This window comes from Vulpes lagopus, chromosome X (genome assembly GCF_018345385.1).
Source record: "Vulpes lagopus strain Blue_001 chromosome X, ASM1834538v1, whole genome shotgun sequence".
Classification (NCBI taxonomy): Eukaryota; Metazoa; Chordata; class Mammalia; order Carnivora; family Canidae; genus Vulpes; species Vulpes lagopus.
In genome coordinates this window covers 46419670-46445884 of record NC_054848.1, presented here as the reverse complement: position 1 = coordinate 46445884, position 26215 = coordinate 46419670, and the positions used below count along the sequence as shown (strand labels likewise).

The 26215-nt window shown below is 43.6% G+C and overlaps 1 protein-coding gene, 1 non-coding gene and 1 pseudogene across 5 annotated transcripts; 1 reads left to right on the top strand and 2 right to left on the bottom strand.

The window, feature by feature from the left end:
* Positions 1-728: 728 nt before the first annotated feature.
* On the bottom strand, positions 729-9163 carry LOC121483440 (melanoma-associated antigen D2). Of its 4 annotated transcripts, XM_041741985.1 has the most exons (14): positions 8449-8565; positions 7502-7575; positions 6625-7113; positions 5726-6034; positions 5562-5625; positions 5224-5303; positions 4571-4665; positions 3806-3885; positions 3674-3716; positions 3289-3351; positions 2059-2173; positions 1375-1470; positions 1052-1124; positions 729-862 (listed from the first exon to the last, which is right to left on the bottom strand). In XM_041741985.1, the coding sequence occupies exons 2-14, from the start codon at positions 7544-7546 to the stop codon at positions 789-791; spliced, it is 1626 nt and encodes a 541-aa protein (XP_041597919.1). In that variant the 5' UTR covers positions 7547-7575; positions 8449-8565; the 3' UTR covers positions 729-788. The 4 variants fall into 4 exon arrangements, with proteins under 4 accessions (XP_041597919.1, XP_041597917.1, XP_041597918.1 ...); XM_041741983.1 differs by lacking the exon at positions 8449-8565 and adding an exon at positions 9063-9163 and having other exon boundaries at positions 1052-1470; XM_041741984.1 differs by lacking the exon at positions 8449-8565 and adding an exon at positions 8903-8921 and having other exon boundaries at positions 1052-1470.
* LOC121483724 lies at positions 2349-2478 on the bottom strand. Its single transcript, XR_005985833.1, has one exon. It is a non-coding gene; the product is annotated as a small nucleolar RNA SNORA11 (small nucleolar RNA).
* Positions 7928-26215, top strand: part of LOC121482519 — a 119531-nt pseudogene continuing 101243 nt past the window's right edge.

Here is a 26215-nt window from a genome sequence, read left to right as displayed (position 1 = left end):
CCATCTCTTCCACCATTCTGCATATCTACTTTGTCAGGCACGGTGTACAAAGTAATGAAGATACAGACCCACATACTCACTGCCCTTGATCGTGTGTCCTTATTCCAGAACTAAAACCTTGGGATAAATTAACTCATCTTGATTCCAAGATTGCTGAGCACCTTGCCATGGGAGAAGGGTCTCCTAAAAATTATGGGCTCCATCCTCAATTGCAGCCTCCCCTCTGCCTGACATCTTTCCACAGTCCCCTCTCCCAGACCTTACCCTTCTGCCTTCTCAGGGCTACATGGGTCATTCTTTAACATCTCCCTATTGGCTCCTGCCTGCTCAAGCCTCTCTCTCCATTCCCAAGAAAATCCTTACTTGTTCCTGTATCTCCCTTTAGCTACCTCTCTCTTCCCTCTCTCATCCAAATTCCTTAAAAAAGAGAACCTATGTTTGATGTCCAGTCTCCTCTACCTCTGCTTTCTGCTTGACTTGCCTATCTTAGGGCTCTTCTTCAAAGTGTGTCCTCAGTCTTCAAAGTGTGTGCTTACAATCTTCATGACCCCCCACCCCACTGCAATCCTGTCTATACTGCAAGACTAGAGATGCAGACCAAACTATCCGAGAGATCATAATCTTGCTCCCCTGAATCCAGTAAACAAAGATTGAGGTGGAAACTCTCCCCATTTATTTTTAAATGCAATACCAAAATATGACAGCCCACCAAAAAAAAAGCAATAAACTCAGAAATGGCAAATAGATTTAATGTAGAGTGTCAACTTCAATTGATTGATAGTGGCTGCCTAGAGTGCTATTTGAGTAGGTTTCTGAGGATGCACCCTGGCTCGAAGAGAAAGACTGCTGGGATTAGGAGTATCTGAAAATACAAGTAAAAGAAATTCAAAAAGTCACCCAAGAACCACCAAAAGGGAAGGAACAAAGTGCCAATAATGGAATTTTCCCACATGCTCCATATGGTCTTGCAACCTTGGCCTTCCTATAACCAGCCAGCAATTTATCCCAACCCATGAAGCCCCAGCTATTCCAACCCAGTCTAAGTAGATACCTGAAATCTCACTTATAGGAGAAACCACAGGCACCAGAGCTGCCACTGGTGCTAGCACCAGCTCCACTGAGACCTGCGAAGAGCCCAAATGTGAGAGTGGCAGTCAGGCTAGCACTGGCACCAAAGCCACCATTGGCACTAGCACTGGCGCTAGCACTGGAGCTAGCACCACTGCTCTCTTGGGCTTTGGCTTTGGCTTCAGCTCCAGTTTGGATCCGGGCTTTGGCCCAGGGTCCAATATCAGCTTCGTCCCAGTTGCAGGGCCCAGCAGCATTCTCAGAGCCAAGCCCAATGCCCATTTGAGCTCTAATCTCTGCTCTCGCCTTGGCTTCAGCTGCAGCTTCAGCAGCGGCCTTCATATCTGCTTCCATTGCCTCTCGGTACTGAGCTGCCCATTCCTTGGGATCCTTCTTTTGTACCTGAAACAGAAACAACGACCGTCAGAAGAATCACAATCCAAGAACTGGGCACCTGGGTAGATCAGTGGTTGAGTGTCTACCTTTGGCTCGGGTTGTGACCCCTGGGTCCTGGGATCAAGTCCCACATCGGGCTCCTCACGGGGAGCCTGCTTCTCCCTCTGCCTCTGTCTCTGCCTCTCTCTGTCTCTCATGAATAAATAAATAAAATCTTTTAAAAAATCCAAGAACTGAACCCCTAACTGTATGCTAGGCACCGTGCTGCATGCTCTACACAACAATAACAATATAATAAGACAACCTAACTACTAGTATTTATGTACTTAACATTCCATCCCTGCTCTGACACTTATTAGCTCTGAGACCTTAGACATGTCACCTAATCACCTCTCCGAGCCTGATTTTTCTAATCTGGCAGAGGGTAATGACATGTTAGTTGTACAAATTAAACAATTCAGATAAATGCTTGGCACATTAACAGAAGCTTCAGAATGTTCACATCTGAGTGGCGGGCTGCTCTTTACACAGCATAACCTAGCCAGCAGCACCCCATGCTCTTAATATGCCAAGCTTGGGCAGCTATCCAATTACCTTGCAGGCAAACTTGAGGACTTTCATTTTGCTGGTCTCATAGTAGGAACGTAGGCCCCAGAAGAACTCATACTCAGGGGGATTGCTATTAGGGACTCTGGCATAGTCCAAGTACCTTGAAAAGAGAGGTTGAAAGCCTTTATGTCTAAGACAACCACGGCCCACCCATGTATGGACTGGAAAAATTCTAAATGGCAATCAGCCCTACTAAGTACTTTAGCTTTTCTTCCATTATTGAGCCTTGTCCCGTTGGTCCTGTTCAGAAGCCATGTGGAGGTGCAAGGTGAGACACAAGTAGGCTATCTGTTCATAAGAAGGCCACAAGTTTTGTGCTCTTGTCACAATGAACCCAGATTCTTGTTGGCTCTGTTATGTTTAGAGGAGCCATTTCCTCAGGCCCCTCTGCCCTGAGCACACCCCACCAGTGGTCATGTCCATGACCTGGTGAGCCCTGAGACAGTCTACCATAGAAAATGACTAAATGGAAGAAACAGTCTACCAAGAGTAGTGTGCTTGTGCATATTCCCGACTGTGTGTGTGTGTGTGTGTGTGTGTGTATGTGTGCATGCCCATGAAGGTACATATTAACGTGCCTATGTGAGTACACATGTGTTCTCTAAGGATAATGGGTATGGTGGGCCCTGGCCAGAAAGTCAGGGGGGCCCCATGACCAAATGGTCCCCTTAGCAGCCAGGACCACAATCAGACTTCCACTCTCTGAGACCCAGGTCCCTCAATTGAAAATGGGGATGGGATGGCAGCACTTATTCTGCAGGGTAGTTACAAAAATGAAATGAGATGTACAAGTCAAGTCACCAGCACAGTACCTGGCTGCCTAAAGCTATCATTCTATAGCGTTTCTTTATGGACGTTAATTTTTATAAAGCCCTGGTTAGCGCAGTAAAAAGAACCAAGGCATTGTGGCCAGGATCTAAATATGACTCTTCCATTTGCTACCTGTGTAACCCCCCTGAGCAAATTACTTCACTTCTCTGAACCTCAGTTTACTTACATCTACAATGCTGGTGATAATAATCCCTACCTTGAAAAATTGCTCTGAAAGCATATGTGAAAGTACATGTAGGTCAGGAAATATGTCCTCCTGTTCCCTCTCACTAACTTAGGAAAAAGTGACCTACCACCTGCATGCACACTCACGAACCATAGGTTAATTACTCAGTTCTGAAACAAGCAAAACATATGGAACACACCATCATCAGACACACTTACTTCTGCTTCACAAACTCATCAGTAATAAGCTTCTTCACGTCCCCAAAAAGCGAGTGATGTATCCTGATAGCAGAGAAAGAAAAATCCATCAGTAAATCAATCAATCAATCAATCAGATATGGTACTCCACAGATGTATGCAGAGGCATTTTCAACAGGAAAAGAGGTTATGAGCATAAGAAGAAAACTCCACAGTAGCCCAAGAGATAGTGAAACAGAGGACAGAGAGTTTGGGACCATTTCCCCACCCACTCAGGTCAAACCCTGGACCCTCTACCAGTGCCCCCACCCATTCCACCAAACCACCAGACTGATGCAATCCTGGGACCATCCTCTCTTGCCAAATGACAATATGGACAGCAAGCACTGAGAGAGCCCAATCATACCCAGGGCGCAGCCCCAGCTTGCGCAGCACCTCCCAGATGACAGCTGCAAAGGGAGGCAAGAGGAGACAGGGACAGAAAATGAACATGTGGAATTCCAACTGTGGCCACCCATTCAGCTACATGCCCACTCACCCTCACTGGACCGATTTCCATTCATAAAGATGATGCTAAGAAGCACCATGAGGAGACCTAGCTTTGGCGAATCCTTAGTCCTAGGGAAATAACAGGGTAGAGAGAAGATTTATGTCCAGCAGCCATCTGCAAAAAACATATCAGCCAGCTCACTAGGCTACCCTCTCCCAGATTCCTCACACATGACAGAATTCTTCCCAGTCTATGCTTCAAGCTCTATGTGACACTGAGCAAGGCACTTAGACTCTTGAGTCTCAGTCTCCTGTTAAGTAGAATGGCAAAATCCAATGCTCCTCTGTCTCAGGTTGCCAAAAGGATAGAAGAATGCCTGTCAACCTGGAACAACCCAGGCACCCAGCCAGTGTGAGTCCTTTCTCTCCCAAACCGATCCCCCTGCTCCAAGAGAATTCTAGGCACAGCCCCAGTGATGCTCCTGTCCTTCAAGGATCATGATTCACCCATACCAGGAAGAACCACTCTACCAAAGCCAGTAGGAAGAGACAGGCAACAACAGGTCTGCTTTTCTGGGAAGCTTCTGGAAAAATAGAAAACCTGACAGGAGGAATATACCATTCTAGGCTTCTATACTCTTCAGTCACCATTACCATGTGCAGGGCTCCAACTATGTGTGGGAATTGGAACGGGGGCTTTTTAGGTTCTGTCTTTCTGCCTCTCCAAGGGGTTGTGGGGAGAGACGACAGGGATGGAGTAGTGCCATAGAGAGAAGCAGAGCCTCCCTCCCACCCCAGCCCTTTCCCAGCTTACGTTCCCAGTATGCCCGCATCAGTGGGCTCTAAGGTGCTGAGAAGAATGTACAAGTGGTCATTCTTATCAATTTCCTTCAACTGAATCCCAAATACCTACGGATGGGGAGAACAGCTTGTAAGATCACAAGTTCAGATTCCTGGGCACCCCAAAGTTCCCATGTACCTAGGTATGTGGGGGTATGTGGGTGTAGGTATGAATGCGCATTCGTGTGGTGTGGGGGAAGGGGCCAGTGAGATAATGTACATAAGCCTAGGTGGATGGCACACAGCAAACAGCAAAGAAATGTACTATTGTTCTCAGCATCATCTCTGATTCTCAGGAATCTAGGGAGATAGAGAACGGGGAATGGAAGGAAGATGTAAGCATGTAAAATATATTACAGGACATCTCCAGCAGCAGACAGAAGCCAGGACTAAGTTGGGTGGCTTGGGTCCTAGCTGTGCTTTTATGAGACTTGCTATGTGACCCTGGGCTAGTTTATGCCCCTCCTTAGACCACCCCAGATATGGGAAGACCCCTTCCTATCTACCCATCCACACAGTGATAGGGTTGAATTAGTGAGTCTGTGGTCCCTCCCCCAGAACAGACATGTATATTTGTTCAATTCAATCCTTCCCCATTGCATCCATCCCCCATGGCTGCCCCTTCACCTTCTCCAAGGAATAGCCTGCTCGTTCAATGATTTCAGGGTACACATCAGTGTATTCTTTGATGATGTCCTTCAGCATGTCTGCAAGGGGAGAGTGTTGCGAGTACCTGAGCTGAAATGAAGTCAGGTGGCCCCCGATCCAAGCTAAAGACCGTTTGCCAACTCTGTTGTGGGTGGCACAAACAGGTTCTGAAGTAATGAATAGAGATGCTAGCACTGCCCAGTTAGAACTTTGGGAGTACAAAGGTAGGAGTGTAAGGACAAGAAATGTCTTCAGCACATGGGAAAAAGGGCCATGGAGGGCACAGCTTAGGGGATGGAGGGCTAGCAGAACTCTACCTGAGCGTTTGATGGGAATCTTCGTCTGATCTTTAACCAAGAGGTACTTCACCAAATCGTTTGCCTGGGAAAGGGAAAAAAAGGTAGAAAGATCAAAATACGTTTGCACAAGATTTGAGAGGAAGGCAGTAGATAAGGCAGAGTGGAGAGGACAGGGTTCTTACCCTCCCCTGCAAAAGGGCCACATCTCGAGGTATTGGTGCTTCAGGCTCTTGGGATGACTGGAGCTTGGCAGCTCGACGGCGAGCCTTGCCCCTGCGGGCCTTGGGTGACCTCAGGGAGAGCAAAGCTCTCCGGGCCCAAGCAGCCAAACGAGTCCTTGATGCCCTGCGGGCCCAAAAGGCTATGGGGCCCCTTGAAGCCCTGCGTGCCATTGAGGCCATTAGGGCCTTGGAGACCCTTCGGCCAGCTGTGGTTCCAGAAGCCTGACTCTGATCACTATTGCCATCCTCTTCACTATTCAGATGCTTCACCTGCAGCAACAGAGAGGAAGCACAATATTGTCAAACAAAGTAGATGTTCCTCTTCCCTCATCCTCTCTCTTCTGGAAGGTCCCTCTAATCCCACCCCTGGAGTAACAGCCTGATTAGACATTGGCCATGTTGAGTCTTGGGACTGTTTTTCACTGACTTCAATCTCTCTACCAGGCTAGGAACAACCTGAGATGGGGCCTGAGAATTCTCCTCTTCCTATGTTCACCACTGGCCCTTCTTGTACCACCCTGCACAAGTCACCCCACCTCTCTAGGACTCAGCTTCCTTCTCTATAAAACTGGATTACTTTCAGGATTTAATGAAATAACCTGTATGCATGTGCCTAGCTCAAGGTCTAACACATGGTAGGTCCTATGTAAATACAAACTACATTGACATTGCAGCTAAGTATGTGTACTATCTCAGTTCTCCATGACTCTGTGAACTCTCTGCAGAGAGAAATTATATCACATTCCTCTTATTGTCCCCCTTAATCTTGATGAGCACAGGGAACTTTCTAAATGTTTGCAGAACAAATGGACTAATGAAGAGAAGTGGAAAGGGAAGACTGGTGTGTAGAGACGTATTACCTTTCTGGCTTTCTTGGCCTTGACCTTGGGCCGAGTATCCTGATTCTCCTGAGCCTGGGCAGCCGCACCATCAGGCTTGGGTTCATCTGCCAAAGCCTGAGAGGCAGGAGCCTCAGTCTCCAGGGCCTTTGTACCAGCCTTTATATCAGCCACACAGCTGACCTTTTTGGTTTCAGTGGCAGGCATTGTCACAGGTTGAGGGTCAGCACTCTGCATCTTGGTGTCAGCTGCTGGACTCTTCTTTTCAACTGTCAGAACCTGGGTATCAGTCAGCTTAGTGGTAGGGGAGGCCTGAGTGGCAGCCGCCTCCTGAGCCTCTGGGGCCTTTGAGACCTCTGTGGCCTTTGAGACTCCTGCAGCATTTGAGACCTTCATGGCTTCTGAGGTCTCTAGTGCCTTTGAGGTCTTCGGTATCTCTGAGACCTCCAAATTATGGGTCACTGTCAATAGGGTCTGTATCTTCAAGCCACTGTCCTCTGAAGCTTCAGCCTGCAAGAGGAAGCAGGAAAGCTCCCAGACCTTCTCCCCATTCCCAACTAGGAAAATGGCTCCAAAATTCCAGGGCCTCACTTCTCTGACCTATACTAACTCCTACTTAAAGTGAGCTCTGCCCACCTAGACCCAACAAGGCCTCTCCTTCCTCTGAGCAGGAAGTGATGGCAGAAGAAGGCAGGCCTGCCCTCCCTCCCTACTTCCTTCCTCCATCCTTCATTCTTCCTTCTTTCCTCCCTCCCTCACTCCCTCTACTGGTGAGGGGGGGCACCCAGGAAGGAAAGTGGGTAAAGGACAAGGATGGGAGGGGTGGTACCAAGGGAACTGAGGCAGCAACGCGCTGGGGAAGAAAAGTAGTAAGGGAGAGGACAAAATGAGGCCTTACCTGGAAGCGGGTTGGACCCGTACCTTTCTCGCTTGTGTCAGACATGTCTCAAGTTGGCCTGGCAAGAGCTGAGCCTGAGGAGAGAAGGCCTGTGTCAAAGGGCCTGAACGTCCTCTCTCCTGTTCTGCCTGGAAGCTGATCCTCACTTTCCCTAGGGCCCCAATCCCAAACCCAAACCCCGCCCCCGCCCCCAATGACTCCGTTCTCGGATTCAGTAATCCAAAGCTTCTAGATCTCAATTCTCTGCAGCCGCACCCTCCCCTTCTCCAGGAAGATGTGCCAGCGCGGCAGCTCTGAGGACCCCGCCCCTTTTCCCAGTGCAACCCCCCTCCAGCCGCAGACCAACAATGCGCATGCGCGTTCGCTGCAGGGCCCACCTCAGCCCCGCCCGCTTTCCCAGCACAAGCTCTTTCTTTGAAGTCCACCATGCACATGCGCATTCCGCAGCAGCCCGTCTCCAGGCTGGCTTTCCTCTACACGCCTCTTCCTAGCAATCCAGAGTGTGCATGCGCAATGGTCCGGACTCCGTCCACCGCCCTTTCTCAACACAAGCCCTTCTCCAGGTCCGCAGTACCATTTGGCCCCGCCCCCTCCCCAACAAGCCTTCTTCTAAAATTGTCGCAGTTTGGTGGTCCCGGCCCCGCCCCTACTCACACCCACCCCAAGTCCAAACTATGGCCCTGTCCCGCCCTTTTTCACAACACGCCCCCTCCAACCAGGGGCAAAGCGCATCTTGGTTCCGCCCCTTCCTTAGTACACCCCCTCCTCAAATCTAGAATGGAGCCAGTGATTCCATTTTAGGCCCAGCCAAACCGGGTCCAGTCTCCTCCCTTCCCATCCGGATGGATCCAGTACGATCCGGTCCCTACAGCAGGTTTTCTCCAGATATGAGAGGGTGGGGCCGATCTCTATTGGGCTGTGATCCAGAGCCGGGCCCCGCAGCTCACCTCCTTCTCCTTAAGTTCCAGAGTGCGTCCACGCTCCAAGCCCCTCTAAAACTCCTAGACTGCCCTCCCTGCTCCAGGCCGGAAGTGGTCCCGCCCCTTTCCGCCTCCCTAGGGGGGCCTCTGTCGCAGCCAGTCTGCCCTTCCCCCCCCGCCCCCCCCCCGCTGCTCCTCATTCCTTATCACCCCCCCGTATTCTCTCTGCCTTGCTCCCTGCTCCCTATCACCCCTCGCATTTCCTATTTTACCCCACAGAATTCCTTATTCCCATTCCTTACATCCTCCTCCCGTGTTACCTTTGCACCCCCTTCCCTAGTACTCCTTAACCCTTCTCTGCATTCCCTATTTTCTTCTCTGGATTTCCACTTTCCCTCAGTATTCCCCTCTCCCTCCCAGTCGGTCACTCAACAAACCCGGTTCCCCTCCTCCCCACTAGTCTCAGATCGCCAATCCTTACCGCCTACTACCCTCAGGAGTCCTGATTGCCTACATCCTGTTCCAGGTCATCTTTCCCTCAGCTGCAGTGGTGCAGTATGGATTGCCCACCTGCCTGGCTATAGGTTCGAGGGAACTGAAATCACTGGCTGCCAGGAAACCCAAATCTCAACGCCCCTCACCTTGTCCTCCAGCAAGTCCGGGATGAGTCTGCCCTCTCTCAGTCCCTCTCGAAGTCTCAGCCTCCTGGACTAGAGCTGCAGCCAGCCCAGCCCAGCCCCTTTCCGCAGCCCCCTGCCACCCCCCTCCTTCCTTGGGGGTGGGGCAAGGGGCCCAGCTCTGGGCTGTCTGACGCCAAAGCCCATGTTTATGCCACTGTACCAGGCTCAGTCTGCAGACCTTCGAACTAAAACCACCCCCTCAAAGCGATTCATTCATTGAATGTATTTATTTTCGTATCTTTATTTTTTCTTATTACAAAGATAATCATGTGAAAATTCAAATAATGCAGAAATGTGTAACATACCAATGAAAGGCCACCCTTATCTCATTTCCCAGAAATAACCACTATTAACATTTTTATATACAGTCCTCCAGATTTTTTTTCCCATTCATTACTAATTATTTGGGGTTTCTCCCCAAAAATGGTATCCTACACCTACTGTTTCATGACCTGTTTTTTTCCAGTTATATATTCTAAACAGCTTTCTATAGTGCACATTTTTCTTAACAACTTCATAGTCTTATCTTGTATAGATGGCTCATAATTTATTTAACCAGTCCAGGATACATGGCTATGGACATTCAGATTGTTTCTCTCTCTCTCCTCTCTCTCTCTCTCTCTCTCTCTCTCCTATTACAAGCAATGCTACAAGGAATATTCTGCATCTGTATATCTGTATTGAGCTTTTTTTATTTGCAGTACTTTTTGCTGACTAAAATGCTACAAAAAGTCTTCCATTTGATAAGAAATTTGTCAACTTACTCTCAAAAGGTACATGGGAATAATGTTCCCACCAACAATGTCTCTCATATGCTTGTGTTACATATATAACAAATATTTTTCATTTTATTCATGATAACCTTTGCTATACAAAAGGATTTAATTGTTATATGATGAAATGTATCAGGTTTTCCTTTATCACGACTGGATTCTGCTTCACGCTTAAAGATGCTTTCCACACTCCTATAACAATCCCTGTTTTTTTCCAAGCACTTTTATGGCTTTGATATTTACATTTAAATATTTGATTATTCCAAAATCTGTTTTGTAAAAGGACTCAGCTTAATTATTTTCCAAAATCACTGTCTCTTATCCTTACACCATTTGCAAATTAATCCATCTTTTTTCCCATTGATTTGACATGACACTTTTATCACATAATAAATTCACATAAGTAATTGGGTCTATTCAAGAGAACAAAATAAGATGTATAAATAATGGAAAGTAGACAGAATTATCATTAGTTACTGAGTATATGAATGCAGACCTGGAGAACCCCAAAGCATCAACTAAAAAGTTATTAGAAACCATAATAAAATTCATCATAGTGGTCAGTTACAGAATTAATATTCAATACCTTTCTTACACTCAAAAGTAATTCAAATGGTCATAAGTCTAGTGCTTTATGAGGTCACCTTTTCCTTTACTATAATAAAATATCAATCCCTACATTCTATGGATAATTCTCTCTCTCTCTCTCTCTCTCTCTTTCACACACACACACACACACACACACACACACACACACACACACACTTCCCACACAAGATGGGCTTCTGTTCTCCTGACTCCTCTCTTTCTCTCAATTGTTGCTTCCTCCAAGTTTTTATCAGTTTCCTAATTTCTTATCTCCTAGATTCTCTCCCCCATCCACAAGGGCTTTATTTCACACTAGACACCGCTCCTCCTTGCCTTCCAGTTCTAGTACCCAAATTCCCATTGCTTCCAAATCATAGCTAGCCTTGAATGCCAAGGCAAGGACTTTGGTCTTGATCTTGAGAGCACTGAGAGGTTTTTGAAGGCGTTTAGGCTTTGATACAATACAGATTTGAGTTTTAGATAGAACACCCTAGCTGCCTAATCAATAAGAAGTATAGATTAGATGTCTACCTGGAAAGAGGGTGAGTAGTTATCTAAGTAAGCAACAATTGTGTTTGGCCTAGAGTGGTAGCAATGGAGGTAGTGAGAAATGATTGACTTCAGAATATATTAAAGAAGTAAAAAGGGGCAAGACTTTATGAATAATTGGGTGCAAGGAAAGAGGTAAGGAAGAGGGAAGTATCAAAGGGAACTATTGGGGATCTGATTTGAGAGATCAAATGTGTCAGTGGTAACTCATTTCATTGAGATAGGGAATACTAATAGAGGGGAACTGGACAGTGATATTGAGATACCTGTGGGACATCCAAGAAGAAATATTCCATAGGTAGTTGAATATACACATCTGAAGCTCACGAAAAATGTCTGGACTGAGATAACAGATCTAGAAGTCATCAATATATAAATGGTTCTTTAATCTATGAAAAGGAAAATAGCACCTGAGAAGAATGTGCAGCCTTAGAAGAGATGAAGCCTAGGATAGAGCCCTGGAGACAAACGGTGACCATGGCATAGGTGGAGGACAAGGACCCCATGTCTCATGGATGGATATGGAGTGACCAAAGAAATAGGAAGAAAAGCATGAGAAAGTAATGTCATAAAACCAGGGGAGAAGAATGTTTCAAAAGGAAGAAGGGGTCAATAGTGTTGAATGCTATCAAGAGGTCAAGAAAAGTTGTGAAAAAATGTCTAGAGATTATAACAATCAGGTGGTGGTCTGGTCTCTTGGAGGGGATAATTTCACTACACACATTTGTGGCATAGATTGGTAATTGCTTACCCCAATATCCATTCTTATCTTCTTCCTTAGTAATAAAACATCTTGAATTTTAGCTGGACACAGCCTCCTGGAATAAAGGCCATGAAGACAAGGGTGAAATCCTAAGGATAGTGGAGCAGTAAACTAAAAAGAACCTGGATCTCTTAACAATCTCACGGTACCACCATACCAGCTTTGGACTGCCTACACTCTAGACTTCTTTTGGGTGAGATAGATACATGTATGTCTTATTTAAACCATTGTTACTTGGAAGTCTATGTCATGCAGTAGTTTCATGATTGTAGTGAGTTGAGATGTGAATGGTAGGTGAGGTATACATGACAATGAGTATAGACTACTCTCTCTTTTTTTAAATATTTTATTTATTTGCTTGACAGAGAGAGAGGGAGCACAACAGGCAGAGAAAGAAAGAGAAGCAGACTCCCTGCTGAGCAGGGAGCCTGATGCGGGGCTCTATCCCAGGACCCTGAGATCAGGACCTGAGCAGAAGGCAGACTAAGCCACCCAGGCGTCTGTCTTTCTTTCTTTCTTTCTTTCTTTCTTTCTTTTTTTCTTTTCTTTTTCTTTCTTTTTCTTTTCTTTCTTTTCTTTCTTTCTTTTCTTTTTCTTTCTTTCTTTCTTTCTTCTTTCTTCTTTCTTCTCTTTCTCTTTCTTTCTTTCTTTCTTTCTTTCTTTCTTTCTTTCAAGATTTTTATTTATTTATTCATGAGAGACACAGAGAGAGGCAGAGACAAAGGCAGAGGGCCAAGCAGGCTCCCCATGGGGAGCCCTATACCTGACTCAATCCCAGGACCCCGGGATCATGACCTGAGCCAAATACAGATGCTCAACCACTGAGCCACCCAGGTACCCCTAGACTACTCTTTCAAGAAACACCTGAGCCTGATTTGAAGGTTCTCCCAAAATCTAGCTCTAACTAGTTTTTAGCTTTTTTCTTGCTGTTTTTCTGAACACTGCCTATATTCCAACCAAACACAACATTTACAATTACCAGATAAGTTCTGCTTTCTCTTGCTTAGGAGCCTTTGTTTGTATAATTTCTTCCCCATGGAATAGCTTCTGTTACATCTCTCCTCTGTTACAGTTTCCACCTTTTAAAATTCCAAAACATTTTAAGCCCAGTTATAGCCTTTGGGATGCTGAGTAACCTTAATGGAATACAGATTCAGAACTTTAGGGGATACTGGATTTAAGGGACTCAAGCAAAATCTCAGTCCAAGTCCTTCAAAGAGGCATTCCCAAAGATTTTTAAAGCCAAACTTCCCGAGTTCCCTCTCAATACCACCATCTTCCTAACATAATACCATAGCTACCCTTATAACCTGTGGATCAGAGGACAGGAAGAAACCTTATCAGAAGAGAAAAGACAAATTCATTCATTCACAATCTTCACCCTTTGACCAGAGAGATTTTTTTTCTACCTTCTCATTGTGAACGCTTTTGATCTTTAGCACCTACCCATAAAATCTGAAGAACCTAGGTCACTGGGTCCCAGACAAGTTTCCAGCATCCATACACTGGCAGGCAAATACCTGAGATCATATAGGTTCTACATGTCAACTAAGGACAAAGATGAAAAGCTGAGTTATCACCAGGTAGCTCTGTTCAGGAGATAAGGAAAGGCAAGCTAAACATTGCTCGTGTAGAATGTTAGGGAATGAAACTGCCTAAACCTGGAACATCTAAGATTTCAAACCATTGAAGCTTAAATTGGAAGCCCAGAATATCCTTAACCACAAACCCTCTCCTAACATATTTCCCTTTCCCCAAATTATATGAAATAAGTACAAAATTTTGGAAAATTCAGAGATAAGGCTAGAAGTGGGTGGCAAAGTTTTCTCCCCAAGGATGCCTATCACTTTTTTAGTCATCTGAGTTCACACAACATAGCAATTCACTTAAAAATTGGACATTAGACCTTCCTGTTCTTCACACTTTTCCATCCATTCCCATTACTGGAAAGGCCTACTAACCATCCCTTATCCTGGGCCCCATTCCTCATTGCTATTCGGCCCTTTCTGTCCTTCAACATCTGGAAAGGGCAACTCCTCTATTTCCAATTTTCAGATTCCTATGTCCTCTCTTGTGAGCTACTGGTGGAATCTCATTTTTTCTTTCTTTTACATGCAGGGCAATTTAATTTATTTTGTAATACTCCAAGCCCAGAAAGCTATCTTTCCACAATCAAAATGACTGCATTTTTTTAAACCAAAGGGAAATTTTCCATAGATGAGGAAACTAGCTACCCACTTTTGGACTAACACTCTTTCCCCCTGCTCTTTGCACAGTGAATCCTTTCTCATCACATATCTGTGAGGCAGATTCAGGCCATTCAACAGTCATGGAGCACCAACTATATTTTAAGCACCTCTATAGAGGCAGTCCTTTTCTTGAGGGGCTTTCATTTGTATTGTATGAGCATCAGCCTCATTTTTACAGAGGAAAATATTAGGAGTATAGGAGTAAGGTAACTTGCCCATGGCAAAGCAACTAACAACTAGTAAATGACAGAGAGAGGCCTTGAACCCAGGTCAGCACAATGCCAAATACCAGAAACTTCACTACTATGCTGTACTGCTTCCAATGTTTTAAGTTGGAGAATATCCTTTCCAATCCTCTTCATAAACATATATGTGGTGGTGTGTTACAATATGATTATCTTCTATGGAGATGGATCTAGCTGGATATTCACATACCCATTTTGATACTATCATAAATTATCATAGGGTATGTAATTATTTTGTTGTCATGAGATCAACATAAGGTTCTCAGAATTTTATTTTTATTAAAGCAATGCATGCAAGGCAACAAATCAAACAGTATAGAAGAGCATATGATCAAAACCAATAGTCTCTTGCCTCAATCCTCCCCTTCTCCATCTCACTCCCTCCAGGAAACCTTAAAAGGATTTTTGTTGTTGTTCTGCTGGCATATCCCTTTACAACTCTAGATAACACATATATAGCTGTTTCTTGGTTTATAAAATTTAGGCAATATCTTATTGTCTACCCAGTATGGCAATGAGGATTTTGTTCATGTACATATACTGCCTCACTTTTCCCTCCACTTCTCTATATTTTTAAATACTGATATTCCATTTTTTGGTTTTTGGTTAATTTTATAACTTGAAAAAAATATATTCAAACCTTCATTCCTTATTCCATCCATTTTTGACCAGATAATGTCATCTGCCCACTTTTTAGGACACGGATATTAGGGCCAATACCCTCCTGCTGCCCATTCAATGACCCACATTGTCAGTTTAATCTTTCCTTTACATTGTTCAGATTATTAACATTTACATTCTGTTCTGCTGCCACAAGCAGGTCTTTCATTTTTTGTTCCCAAGTTGGCTCTAAAACCTGAAGACCAATAAATAGCTTTTACATTATCATGACTATGTAAATATTTTTCAAAATCCAGCTGAGTAGTGAGCCATGAATACACTTCCCTCTCTACATATCCAAAGACACAATCTCTGGGCCACTCAAAGAAGAATGTTTCTACTACCAAAGTCAAAGAGAGTCTCTCTTATATTCTACCAGCTGTTTATAATTATATTTTATTTTGCTTTATAATTGGACTATGATTTTCTCAAATAGTTACACACACAAAGAGTTTCTAATAGCCTTTCTCTTTTTCTTGAGTCATTTGCCTTTATCATATCCATTCATTCAACAAATATTTATTGAATGTCTCCTATGTGCCATGCACTGTTCTAGAAGCTGAGGATACAGCAGTGAAGAAGACAGACATCCTTGCTCCAGGGGGCAGATACTCTAGTGGGCAAGAGAAAATAATCAGATATATAAGTAAAATATACAACAAGTTAAAATGTGGTAAATGCTATAGAAAAAAATAAATCAGGGTAAAAGAAATTTCAGGTAAATTACCTGAAAAGGTAAAATGTGAGCAAAGACTTTCATGACATGAGAGAGCTAACCAAGTGGATACCTGGGGAAAGAACATTTCAAATGAAAGAACAGTCAGTGTAAAGGCCCTGAAGCAGAACTGTACCTACCTTTTTTTTTTCTCCTGACTGACATTTTTAGAGAGCATAAAGGTCAGTGTTGCTAGAGAGGTGGGAAAAGGCAGAGAAGGAAGTAATAGGATGAGGTCAGATAGGTAACAGGGCTTAATCTTACAGGGACCTGTAAGCCACAGTGGGATCCACAGGAGAAGTTTGAGTAGAGGTGGAAGAGGATCTGACTTTGGTTTTATAAAGCTTCCTCACGTTATTCGGAATGGAATATATACTGGTGGTGTGGGGTGGTGAAAGGGAAGATTATAAAGAGAGAAGCAGGAGGGCCAGTGAGGAGGCTATAGTAATCCCTTGGGTTGGATTAACCATTTCCTGGGTTCATTGTTCTGGGCATCTGTTCTGGAAATCCTTCTTCAGCTTTGGAAAATTAACTTCTAATATGTTTTTAACAATTTTCCTTTCATTTTTTCTGTTCTATCTAGAACTTCTATTATTCAGATGTTGAAACTGCTGATCTCTATCTCTTAAAATATTTCTCATACCTTGTGTTTCTTCGTTGTTGTTTTCCCCCCCTATATTCTGGGTAATTTCCTCAACTTTCTTTTGCAGTCCTTCTGTTGATTTTTTCTTATTTCAACAACTTATTTTTCATTTCTAAGGAGTCTTTCTTTTCTCAGATTGTTCCTATTTTGTGGCATCTAGCTCTTGTTTTATTCATGCTATATCTTCTCGAATTTTGCAGAAAATATTATTCTTTTCTGAAATTCTCTTTTGTTTCCAAAATTCCCAAATTGCTCTGGGATCAGTAGTTTTATTTATTTTAGTCTTTTTCTTTCATGCTGCAGTTTCTTTTAATTTGCCTGAGGATCCTTGGTTTTCCATTCCTAGTTAAGAGATAGGACTGGTAGCTGGTTTCTCTGTTGTTGTACAAGCTCTAAATAGAGCTCTCCCCCATGAGGAAATTCTGAAAGGAAACTTTGTGTGGACTTGGGAGAGGTGGCAACTGACAGGCTATGAGTGGTCCAAATATCAGAATGAGAAGGTTTTGTTCTGTCATACCAAATGCCATAGGACAAATCTGAGTGTTCTCTACATAGCTTGTAAAAATGTTGTTAGAGGTTTTGCCTGAAGGTAAGTACTGGAGCTGCATGCTATCTATGTGTGTGGAAAGGGCAGGGAGATAGGGGTTCTGACTGTTGCTGATATCCCATATGCAGGCCTTCAAGTAACCTTTTTCTCAGCTCTATTCCTCACTCTCGTCCTCCACTGTACCTGCAGACACAGTCCAGAACGTCTCCAGGTTCCCACATACTGACTGATGCCCATCAACTCAGCCTCTCCCCAACTTTCCTCCACCTAGGTCTCCAGAGGGATCAGGAGTTTCCCATACTTTTCATCTCAGTCCAGCCTCATCTCACTCTAGTCCTAGCAGCTAATATTTAATGAATGCTAACCTTGTTCCAAGTATTCCAAAATTACAATGTCACCTAATCTTTATTACAACTTTACTACAATTTTATGAAGTAGGTGATGTTATCATCCTTGTTTTATAGGAAGAAACTGAAGCTTTAGAGTGATTAATATTATTAAATATTAATTATTAATATTATTAGCTCAATGTTACATTGCCAGTAAGTGGCAGAACTGAGATTCAAACCCAGATGATCCGAATCCAGTAGTTCTATATTGAACCACTATGTTATATTCTCATTTTTGCCCTAGCCTGCCTTGGCCTCTGACTATTCTGGAGATTGTATGGTTTATGTCTGTGGGACCTCTAATTAGTTATGGAGCCCTAAGTTAAGTCTCTCTTGTCTCAAAGTTAAAGTCAATGATAAAAGGGATTAGGATTGGGGCCTTGCCCCACCAACCCCTCTCTCATATCTGCTACCTTTTTATGATGATCAAGGCTAAATGAACCTTTCTCAGGCCTCAGTTTCTGGGCTTCTCTGGATGTTTATAGGAAATAAAAACTCCACCTTGAGTCAACATAGCAAACAGACAGACCCAACACTCTAGTATGTTCAGCTTTTATTCATCTACAGCTAGATGAGGGGGAAAAGGGAGGCATGGAACTGGTCCCTCTCCAGGCAAAATGCCAACCCCAGCTCTAGGACAATCCTGGATTGTATGGGCCTCAACCCCACTCTTCAGGGCAGTTCCTCTCTCAAGAGAAGGGATACCTGGAGGTGTAAAAGAGCAAGAGTTTAGGGATGGGCTCAGACCCTATAGACATGAACAACAGACTTAGGCCAGAGGTGAGATCATGTCTGGGTGGAGATGCCTCATCTGTGTCAGCTTTTTGCTGACCATCTTCCTTGAAATGATATATATCAGGGACCCCCTGGCCCCACCTCATCAAGTACAAAGGTCAGTTTTGGGATGAGGGGAAAAAGCTCTGGGATTTTTTAGAAAATTAGCTCTTTGGAGGGGAATAGGGGAAAGTTATTGGGTCTTTTTTCTCAGTCCTACAACTCAGAAGCTAGACCCAGAGAAGAGAGTTACTATTTGCTGAGCACATGTCAGGTGCTGTACCAGAGATTTTAGAGTTATTATTTCATTTAGTCCTCACAGTGTCCCTGTGAGCTAAGCTCTATTATTATCTCCATCACATAGAGGAGGAAACAGAGGCTCAGAGGTTAAGACATAGTTAGGAAGCGGCAGAACCAAAATTTGAACCTAGGTCCCTCTGATCTCAAATGCCTTCATTTCCCACCGCCTGACACTGAGAATGAACTAGATGTATGTTATATGTGGGTAAATGGAGGGGTCATGGCTTCAGGAAAGGTGAGGAAGAAGATCAATATCTTACTTTTATGTGACTTCAGTCTCTGGGCCCAGTTAACACATTGGTAAAATGTGGATAAGAATAGTATCTAGCTCATAGGGTCAATTTGATAATTCAATAAGATCGTGGGTACCAGATGCTTATCGTGCTTTTAGCACACGATGGCACTTATCAGATGCAATTTTTTACACCTGAGCTCCTAAAGAGGAAAAAAAATATATAGTGCCTTGCATAGGGTTCAATGAATGACAGCCACTCTGTTATACTCTAAAGCCTTGTTACTCAAAGTAAAATCCATGGACTAGCAGCATGGATCAGCATCACCTGGGAGCTTTTCAGAGAAGGCAGAATCACAGGCCCCATCCCAGGCTTTCTGAATCAGAATCTGCATTTTAACAAGATCTCCAGGAGATTCATGTGCATGTTAAAGTTGTTGAAATACTTGTCCAGAGGTCCCTTATTTTGTGATCTTCTGTAAATATGGTTCTGAGGCTTGATAAAGCTCACAGAGACTAAGCAGATTTACAAAATGGATGACAGAAATTGTTTTCCCTCTCTGGTCCTTAGTTTCTCCATCTGTACCTCAAGGCCTGTTCAGGAGTTCTGGGTTCCCAAGTACTAGCATATGTAGGCCAAAGATAGAGACTACTTAACCCACCTTCCTATCTTCTCTCTCAGCTGTTGATGACAAGCTATTCAATACGTTCTACTGTGGTTTCCCACTGTGGTCACACCTTGTCATCTATGTCCCGTTCAATCACATGCTGAGGCCCATAAAGCCATCTTTGACCTGGATCTGCCTCACTTTGCTTTTATTTCCAATTTCACTATGTAAGTTTGCTTCCAAACTTATTGTTTTATTTATTTGTGCATACATTTGTTCATTCTTTTGTCCATTTTTTAGCAGAGCATAGTGATAAAGAGCATGCACTCTGAGATCAGACTTCTTGAGTTTGAATCCTGGCTTTGCCAGTTTTGGGACTCAGGACAAGTCACTTCACTTCTGAGGGTCTCATTTTACACATCTATAAAATGGGGATAAAATTAGGACCCACTTGCGTGGATTAAATGAGTTTATACATGTGAAAATGTCTGCTAAAATCAGTGCCAGGGACATAAGTCCTTGATAATATTAGCTTGATTATTTTTTTAGCAATCATTTCCTGATGCTATGTGACTTGCACTGTGCTGGGTACTATGGAAAGAGGAAGATAAATTACATACAGTCCCAGCTCCCAAAAAGTTCACAGTCTAATGGCGGACAGGAAAAAGGAAGCAGATAGTTTTAATAATATGCTGGGAGAAAAAAGAAGTGCGAATGTAGGATGATGGGAATGGTGAGGCTTACCAGGAGACAGTGGTTAGTTCTCTACCCCCAATCAGTCAGAGAAAGCCTTACAGAGATGACACATAAATTGAGGCTTGAAATACGAAATATTCACTAGATGAGCAAGGGGGAGGGCAGGGCTGGGGTATTTCAATGTCACTGGAGTGTAGGGCACAAGCAGGAGTAGAGAATGGTTGGAAATGAGATTGGAAATGTAATGAAAGACTAGGTAGTGGAGGGGACTGCCAATGCCAGACCAAGTACCTGGCCCTTACTTGGTGGTGTCCAAACCATCTTATCTATTTGCACACCCATCAGGAAAGACTTCATCGGATAACCTCCAAATATGTATATTTATTAACTTATAAATTATATAAATGTATTACTGAGCAACTATATTTATTATGAAGTATATGTAAAAATACAAAGAATGAGGGAAAAAAACCCTATGAGTGTTAGTATTCTTTCCCATTCCTTTATGATTTATCTCCGGCACCCCTGAAGCATGTGCACCTCACTTTAGAAATAACTCTAGCCCAAGGTGCCTAGGTAGCACAGTGGGTTAAGCATCAGCCTCTTGATTTCTGCTCATGATCTCAGGCTCCTGAGATCAAGTGCCAGCCCTCCCCACCCCCTCACCAGTCTGCTTGAGATTATCTCTCTCCCTCTTCCTCTGCCCCTCCAGCTCATCTTCTCTCTCTCCCTCTCAAATAAATAAATAAATCTTTTTTTCTTTCTTTCTTTTTAAAGAAATAACTGGCCCATAATGAGGAGACATGACAAGGTTTTAATTAAGGAGTGACAATAATGAAATGGAGGTGGACTGGAGGGGCCAGCTGGGAAACAGAAAGCTCAGCAAGGACCCTGAGGATGTTAAGGGCTGGAGCAGTGCAGTGGTGGTGGGATTAGAGATCACAAAGAGGGAGAAACAACCTGATGTATGCAAAAAGTAATACAGAGGTGCCAACCTGACTTCAGCTTGTCTGACCCCGTAGATGACAGTGCCTTCTTTGCGATGATAAAAATGAGAGAAGGAGCAAGTCAAGGGAAGTTTAGTGGAGGCCTCATTAGCTCATATAACACCTTAGTGTGAACTAGAAAAAGGTTCCCTGGCATTTGGGAGAAAACTCAGATTTAGCAGTTGAGTAAGGCCAGCACAGGCAGAGTTTCAGCCTTTGCTTAGACCTCCCTCACCAGAGGGGCTCCTTTTACTGTAAACAACCTGTGAGCCTCAACAACAGCCCCAGGCTTTGTCATCAAGAACCTCCTGGCTTTGATGGGCAGATGGCACTTCCCTAGGGAGAGGAAAGGTTGAAGGAGGTGTGATTTGTGCCCCTGGCCAGGGATTTCAGGGGAGAGGTGCTGAGGTGATTAAAGAGGGTTTCCTAGAAGCATGATTTCCATATAGGTAAGATTTGAAGGGACCAGAGTCACTGCAGGTGAGAAACCGGGGAAAGGAGAGAAGACCCAAAGCAAAAATGCTGTTATGGATTTGTAGTATGAGGACTAACCAGAGAGGTTGCTGATCAAATGATGCAAGGGCCAAGTAGTGGGGCAGAATTTGGATTTTTGCTTCAAAAGGGAAAAAAGCCCCAAAAGACTTTTTAAAAATTAAGTAAAGTAGGCTAGAGGAAATGTTCTTGGGCAGTTTCTGTGGAAAGTATGCTTGCTGGAGGCAGCACATACACAGAGGCCTCAGTGTGCTGCTGCCAGACCAGCTCCACCCTATACCCCCACACCTCCCAGGAGACCTTGGGGCAGTGCCAGCCCCGCCCACCCCCAGACCAGTCAAGCAATAGTCTGTTTTAGCTGCTTAGAAACACTTCCCGCCTGAGTGGTCTCTTCTGCAAGCTGCATATCTTCCTCAAGTGTTTCTGGCAGACACTGCTTTGGTCAAATAATTTCACCCCCACCTCCACCCTACCCCCATATCTGTACCTCAGTTTCTCCATATGTAAAGGGACACTCATTTCTGCCTCTTACAGAGTTGCACTAATATTCTCTAGGACACCAAACTATCTATAACTCCTTAAAGGACAGTTCTGCTCCATCCCTATGCTTTACAAGATTTATCACTGACTCCCTATTCTCCATAGCAAAAGTCTTCACTACCATATGAGTTCCTTGAGCCTGGTATTCAAAATCCTTTATTCTCTAGGCTTACCCACTGCTCCAAACTTCCCTCCATACCTTCTTTACCTGCACCTCTGCCCTAGCTAAATACTTGCTGTTCCTTGAAATACATTCTGTGTTTTCCTGCTGTCTATCCAGAATGCCAATTCTGCAAATAATTGTTGAATGTCTGCTGTGTGTCAGGCCGTATTCTATGCACTGAAGATACAGTAGCAAATGAGACAGACAAAATCCCTGTCCTAAAGGAGCTTACAGTCCATTGGAAAAGACAGACAAGGAAAAAATGAAGTATATGTCAGTTTGTGGATGAGAAGTGTTACAAAGTAAAGAAAGCAGAGCAAGGGAGATACAGAGTAAGTAGGGAGGTGTTATTTTAGAGTAACCAAGGATGTCTCTCTGAGGAAATGACATTTGAACAAAGACCTGAAGGAAGATAGGGTGTAAGACTTGCAAAGATCATGAGGAAGAGTGTTCCAGACTAAGGGAACAGTCATTGCAGAAGCTCTGAGACAGGAGTGTGCTGAACAAATTCAAGAAACAGCAAGGAGGGCAGTGTGGATGGAACAGAATAAATGAGGGAAAGAATAGGAGGATATGAGGTTAAAGAGATGACAGTGAGTGAGCCTGTGAAGGGCTCAAGGGCCCCTGGTGAGAACTTTGGCTATTACTCTGAGTTAAGACAGTCACAGAGAATTTTGAGCAAAGAAGGGACATGGCCTGATTTAGGATTAAAAAGATTTCTCTGATTACTGTAAAGAGAACAGATAATAAGGAGGCAAGGCTTTAAAGAGGGAAGCCAGTTAATAGGTCATTTGTCCAAGCAAGAGATGTTGGTAGTTTCGACTTGGGTAGCAATTGTGGGAGTGGTGAGAAGTAGTCAGATTGTGGATGTATCTAAAGATAGAGCCAAAATTCCCTGATGTATTACATGTGGAGTATGAGAGGAAGAGGGGAGTCAGGCATGATTCTAAAATTTTTCAGCCAAACAACTATTTCCTGACATAAGGAACACTGGGGAAGAGCAACTATTTCCTGACATAAGGAACACTGGGGAAGAGCAGTTTGTGGAGGTGAGGGAGATACCAGAACTAAGTTCAGGATATATTAAGCTTTAGGTGTCTATTGGAAATTCTAGTGAAAATGTCAAGTAAGCAATTAGGTATGTAAGTCTGGATTTCACAGGACAGGTCCACAAGAGAGATACAGATTTGGAGGTAATCTGCATATAAATGATATTTAGAGCCATGGGGATAGATGACATCACCCAGAGAGTGACTGTAGAAAGAACAGAGGAGAGGGAGGGGAGGTTGAGAACAGAGTCTTGGAGTATCCCAAAGATTTAGAGGCCAGGAAGAGAAGAAGTCAACAAAAGATACTAAAAAGTCATGGCCAATGAAGACCATCTATCCAAAGCCTCCCTGTTTTTCAGGCCTAGCACCAAGGCTACCTCTCCTAGGACCCTTTCCTAAAGTCTTGGGGAAAAAGTGCCCCCCCTTCTTTGAAGTTTATATTTTATTAGTTTCCTTAGTATCTCATTAGTCTCTCAGTTCTCTGAAGTTCAGGCCCTCTCCCTAGTCAGGCCAGATGCCTTTGCAGGGATTTGCATTTTGCTTTCACAATTTTTACCACTTATACCACTCATCATCTTATTTACTTAAAATAGATTTTTTAAATAGATATACTTTTTAAGATTATTTAAGTTAGTCTTATCCTAAGCAACAATATCTTTGAGCTCATGGGCTCAATGTGCTAGTTATATTTTAATACATATTAGAGTAGACACATAACAATTATAATAATAATGTTCAGTTGTGTCCCATAACCTTATGTGCCAAAACATGGAGTTCACTCAACACTTCGAGAAATGTAAAAGGCCCAACGCCAGGTCCACCATATACCAGCTGTGTGGTTACCATTTCCCTACCTGACAAATGGAGATAATGATAACTGCTTAACCTGATTTTATCTACCTGGCCTCCCCTCTCTTCTCTCCTTCCTTCTCTCACTTCAGTTCTATAGTATTATTTTGCTTTTTCTCTCTTCCTATCCCCCAGCATTCTCTTCCTTCATATTTTTTTTTAAAGATTTTATTTATTTACTCATGAGACACACAGAGAGAGAGAGAAGCAGAGGGAGAAACAGGCTCCAAGCAGGGAGCCCAATGTGGGATTCGGTCCTGGGACTCCAGGATCACGCCCTGGACTGAAGGTGGCGCTAAACCACTGAGCTGCCCCGGCTGCCCATCTTCCTTCATCTTTTTGTTTGTAACTTTCTTTCTATGTTTATAACTACCTCTTTTTTTCCTTTCTCTGTTTCTATCTCTCTCTTTCCTCTTCTGTTAGGACCATCAACAATAAAGTCCACATTGCAGAAGTCAAAGAGAAGCACCAGGAAAAGAAAATCTATGAGAAAGCCCTTCAGCAGGGAAAGACAGTTGTTCATGTAGGCATCAGGTAAGGATCCATCCAGTCTGAAATGTGACCAATTTCATCTTAGTTGTGTGATCAGGAACTTACACATGTCATCCCAGTGCCTCAGTTCCTTACCTCTAAAAAAGGGGGATAATGATCTCTATAAGATTACATGAATATGATCTAAGTTAATTAATATCCAAACTTGTAAGAAAGTAGGTGTTCAATAAATGGGAGCTTACATCCCCATTTCTACTTTCTTCCTGCCAGCAGGATGTGGCTTTTTTAAGAATTGGCACCCTCCAGTAAGGTTATATTCAAGTGAGATTTTTCTTAATTGAATCCTGTTTCCTGAGTTCCATTCTATTGGCAGAAATGTAGTCTTCATTCAGTGCTTCCTCCAGCATCCAGAAGAGTTTCACCAAACACAGAAACCTTAGTATTGGCTGCTGCACACTGAGGAGTCAATGGCATATAAACAAGTTTATTCTAAAGCATGAGGAGAGGATGGATATGAGAGGCTATTTGAAGGGAAAGAGGCACTGTGTGTAAATTGAAAACAATTTTTGTAAAACAAATCATTAGCCATTTATTGTTCTATGTTACATTCAGATTTTCACCCACAGAGTTTTCCTTATGTGTAAGCTGCTTGTGAATCAATTTCTCAGGCACAATATTTAGGAGTGTGAATGAGGGAGAGAGATTAAGGAGCAGATGATAAACTATGAGTGAGGGATTTAGTTGAACTGGAAGCCTGGTCAGGTCTGCTGGAGCCAGGGTGGGAGTGGCAGAACTAGGTCATCTATCCATTTTCCTCCCCTGTAAAAGATACCATCCCCTTTCAACTTCCTCCCTTTCATGCCTAAGAACTGGAAATCAAAGAAGTTCAAATCTCCACTACCTGGCAGTAAGTACAGAAGTGACTTTTTCCCTGGTCTATGAGGGGTTACTGCAGTGGCACCAGGGCCAGTACATGGTGGTGGTGAGCATGAGGCCTGGACAATTGATGACAAGGCTGAGTGTAGAGGTCACAGTGTCAGAAAGAATGGGCATTGTCTATGTTCGCAAATAACCTCTAAGGGCCAATCAACTGTGTACCAACACCCACAGAAGTAGGCCAGCAGCACTACAGGTCAACCATAATATTTGCCTTCCAAAATGGGAAACTGCACTTGGAATTCCCTTTAGTACCACTTCTGCCCTGATCACACCACCAAGATTCCTCCGCGTTCAAATGAAGAGTGGTAATGTTTGGGCTTTAAGATATTTGTGTTATAAACTTGGTCTGACACTTGCAAGATGTGAACAGAGCAAATCCAATAACTTTCCAAGTTCTGAATTCTCTTATGAAAAAATAAAGATTGCAATAGTGGGTGCTGCGTGGGCTCCATAAAATCACATGTTAAAAACACGGAATTTGCAAAAGACAACCTAGTCAAACGTGCTTACCTCAAGTGACCATTGAGAATGCAAGAGCAAGGGGCAGACAGTGCAAACTACAGGCTGCTCTTACAGAAGACATCTCGGGCTGTGAAATGTCATTCAGGGAAATGTCTTGGCTGCCAGCCTTTCTTCATTGATCTACAAATGTTTCAAGGGCAGACTGGCTCAAATAGAAACCCAGCATTGCCCTTTTTGTAAGATGGGACCACAGGCAAATCACTCAATTGCTCTGCTCCACTTTTCCCACCAATACAATTGGGGAGATGCCATCTCTAGCCCAGGACCATTGTGAGAATTTGAGAAACATTCTTTCCCACAAATCACTGGTACAGAGTAATGAAGATGTGACAATAACTGTCATTGTTAGCG

What these genes read in the sequence shown, in the direction of transcription:
- LOC121483440 (XM_041741983.1), bottom strand. Translation starts at nt 7,546, where the DNA reads ATGTCTGACACAAGCGAGAAAGGTACGGGTCCAACCCGCTTCCAG. An exon ending in TGGAAATCGGTCCAGTGAGG is followed by an intron (nt 3,717 to 3,805) that starts GTGAGTGGGCAT and finishes CTCCCTTTGCAG; the next exon opens with CTGTCATCTGGGAGGTGCTG. An exon ending in AAGCTGGGGCTGCGCCCTGG is followed by an intron (nt 3,352 to 3,673) that starts GTATGATTGGGC and finishes CTCTGCTATCAG; the next exon opens with GATACATCACTCGCTTTTTG.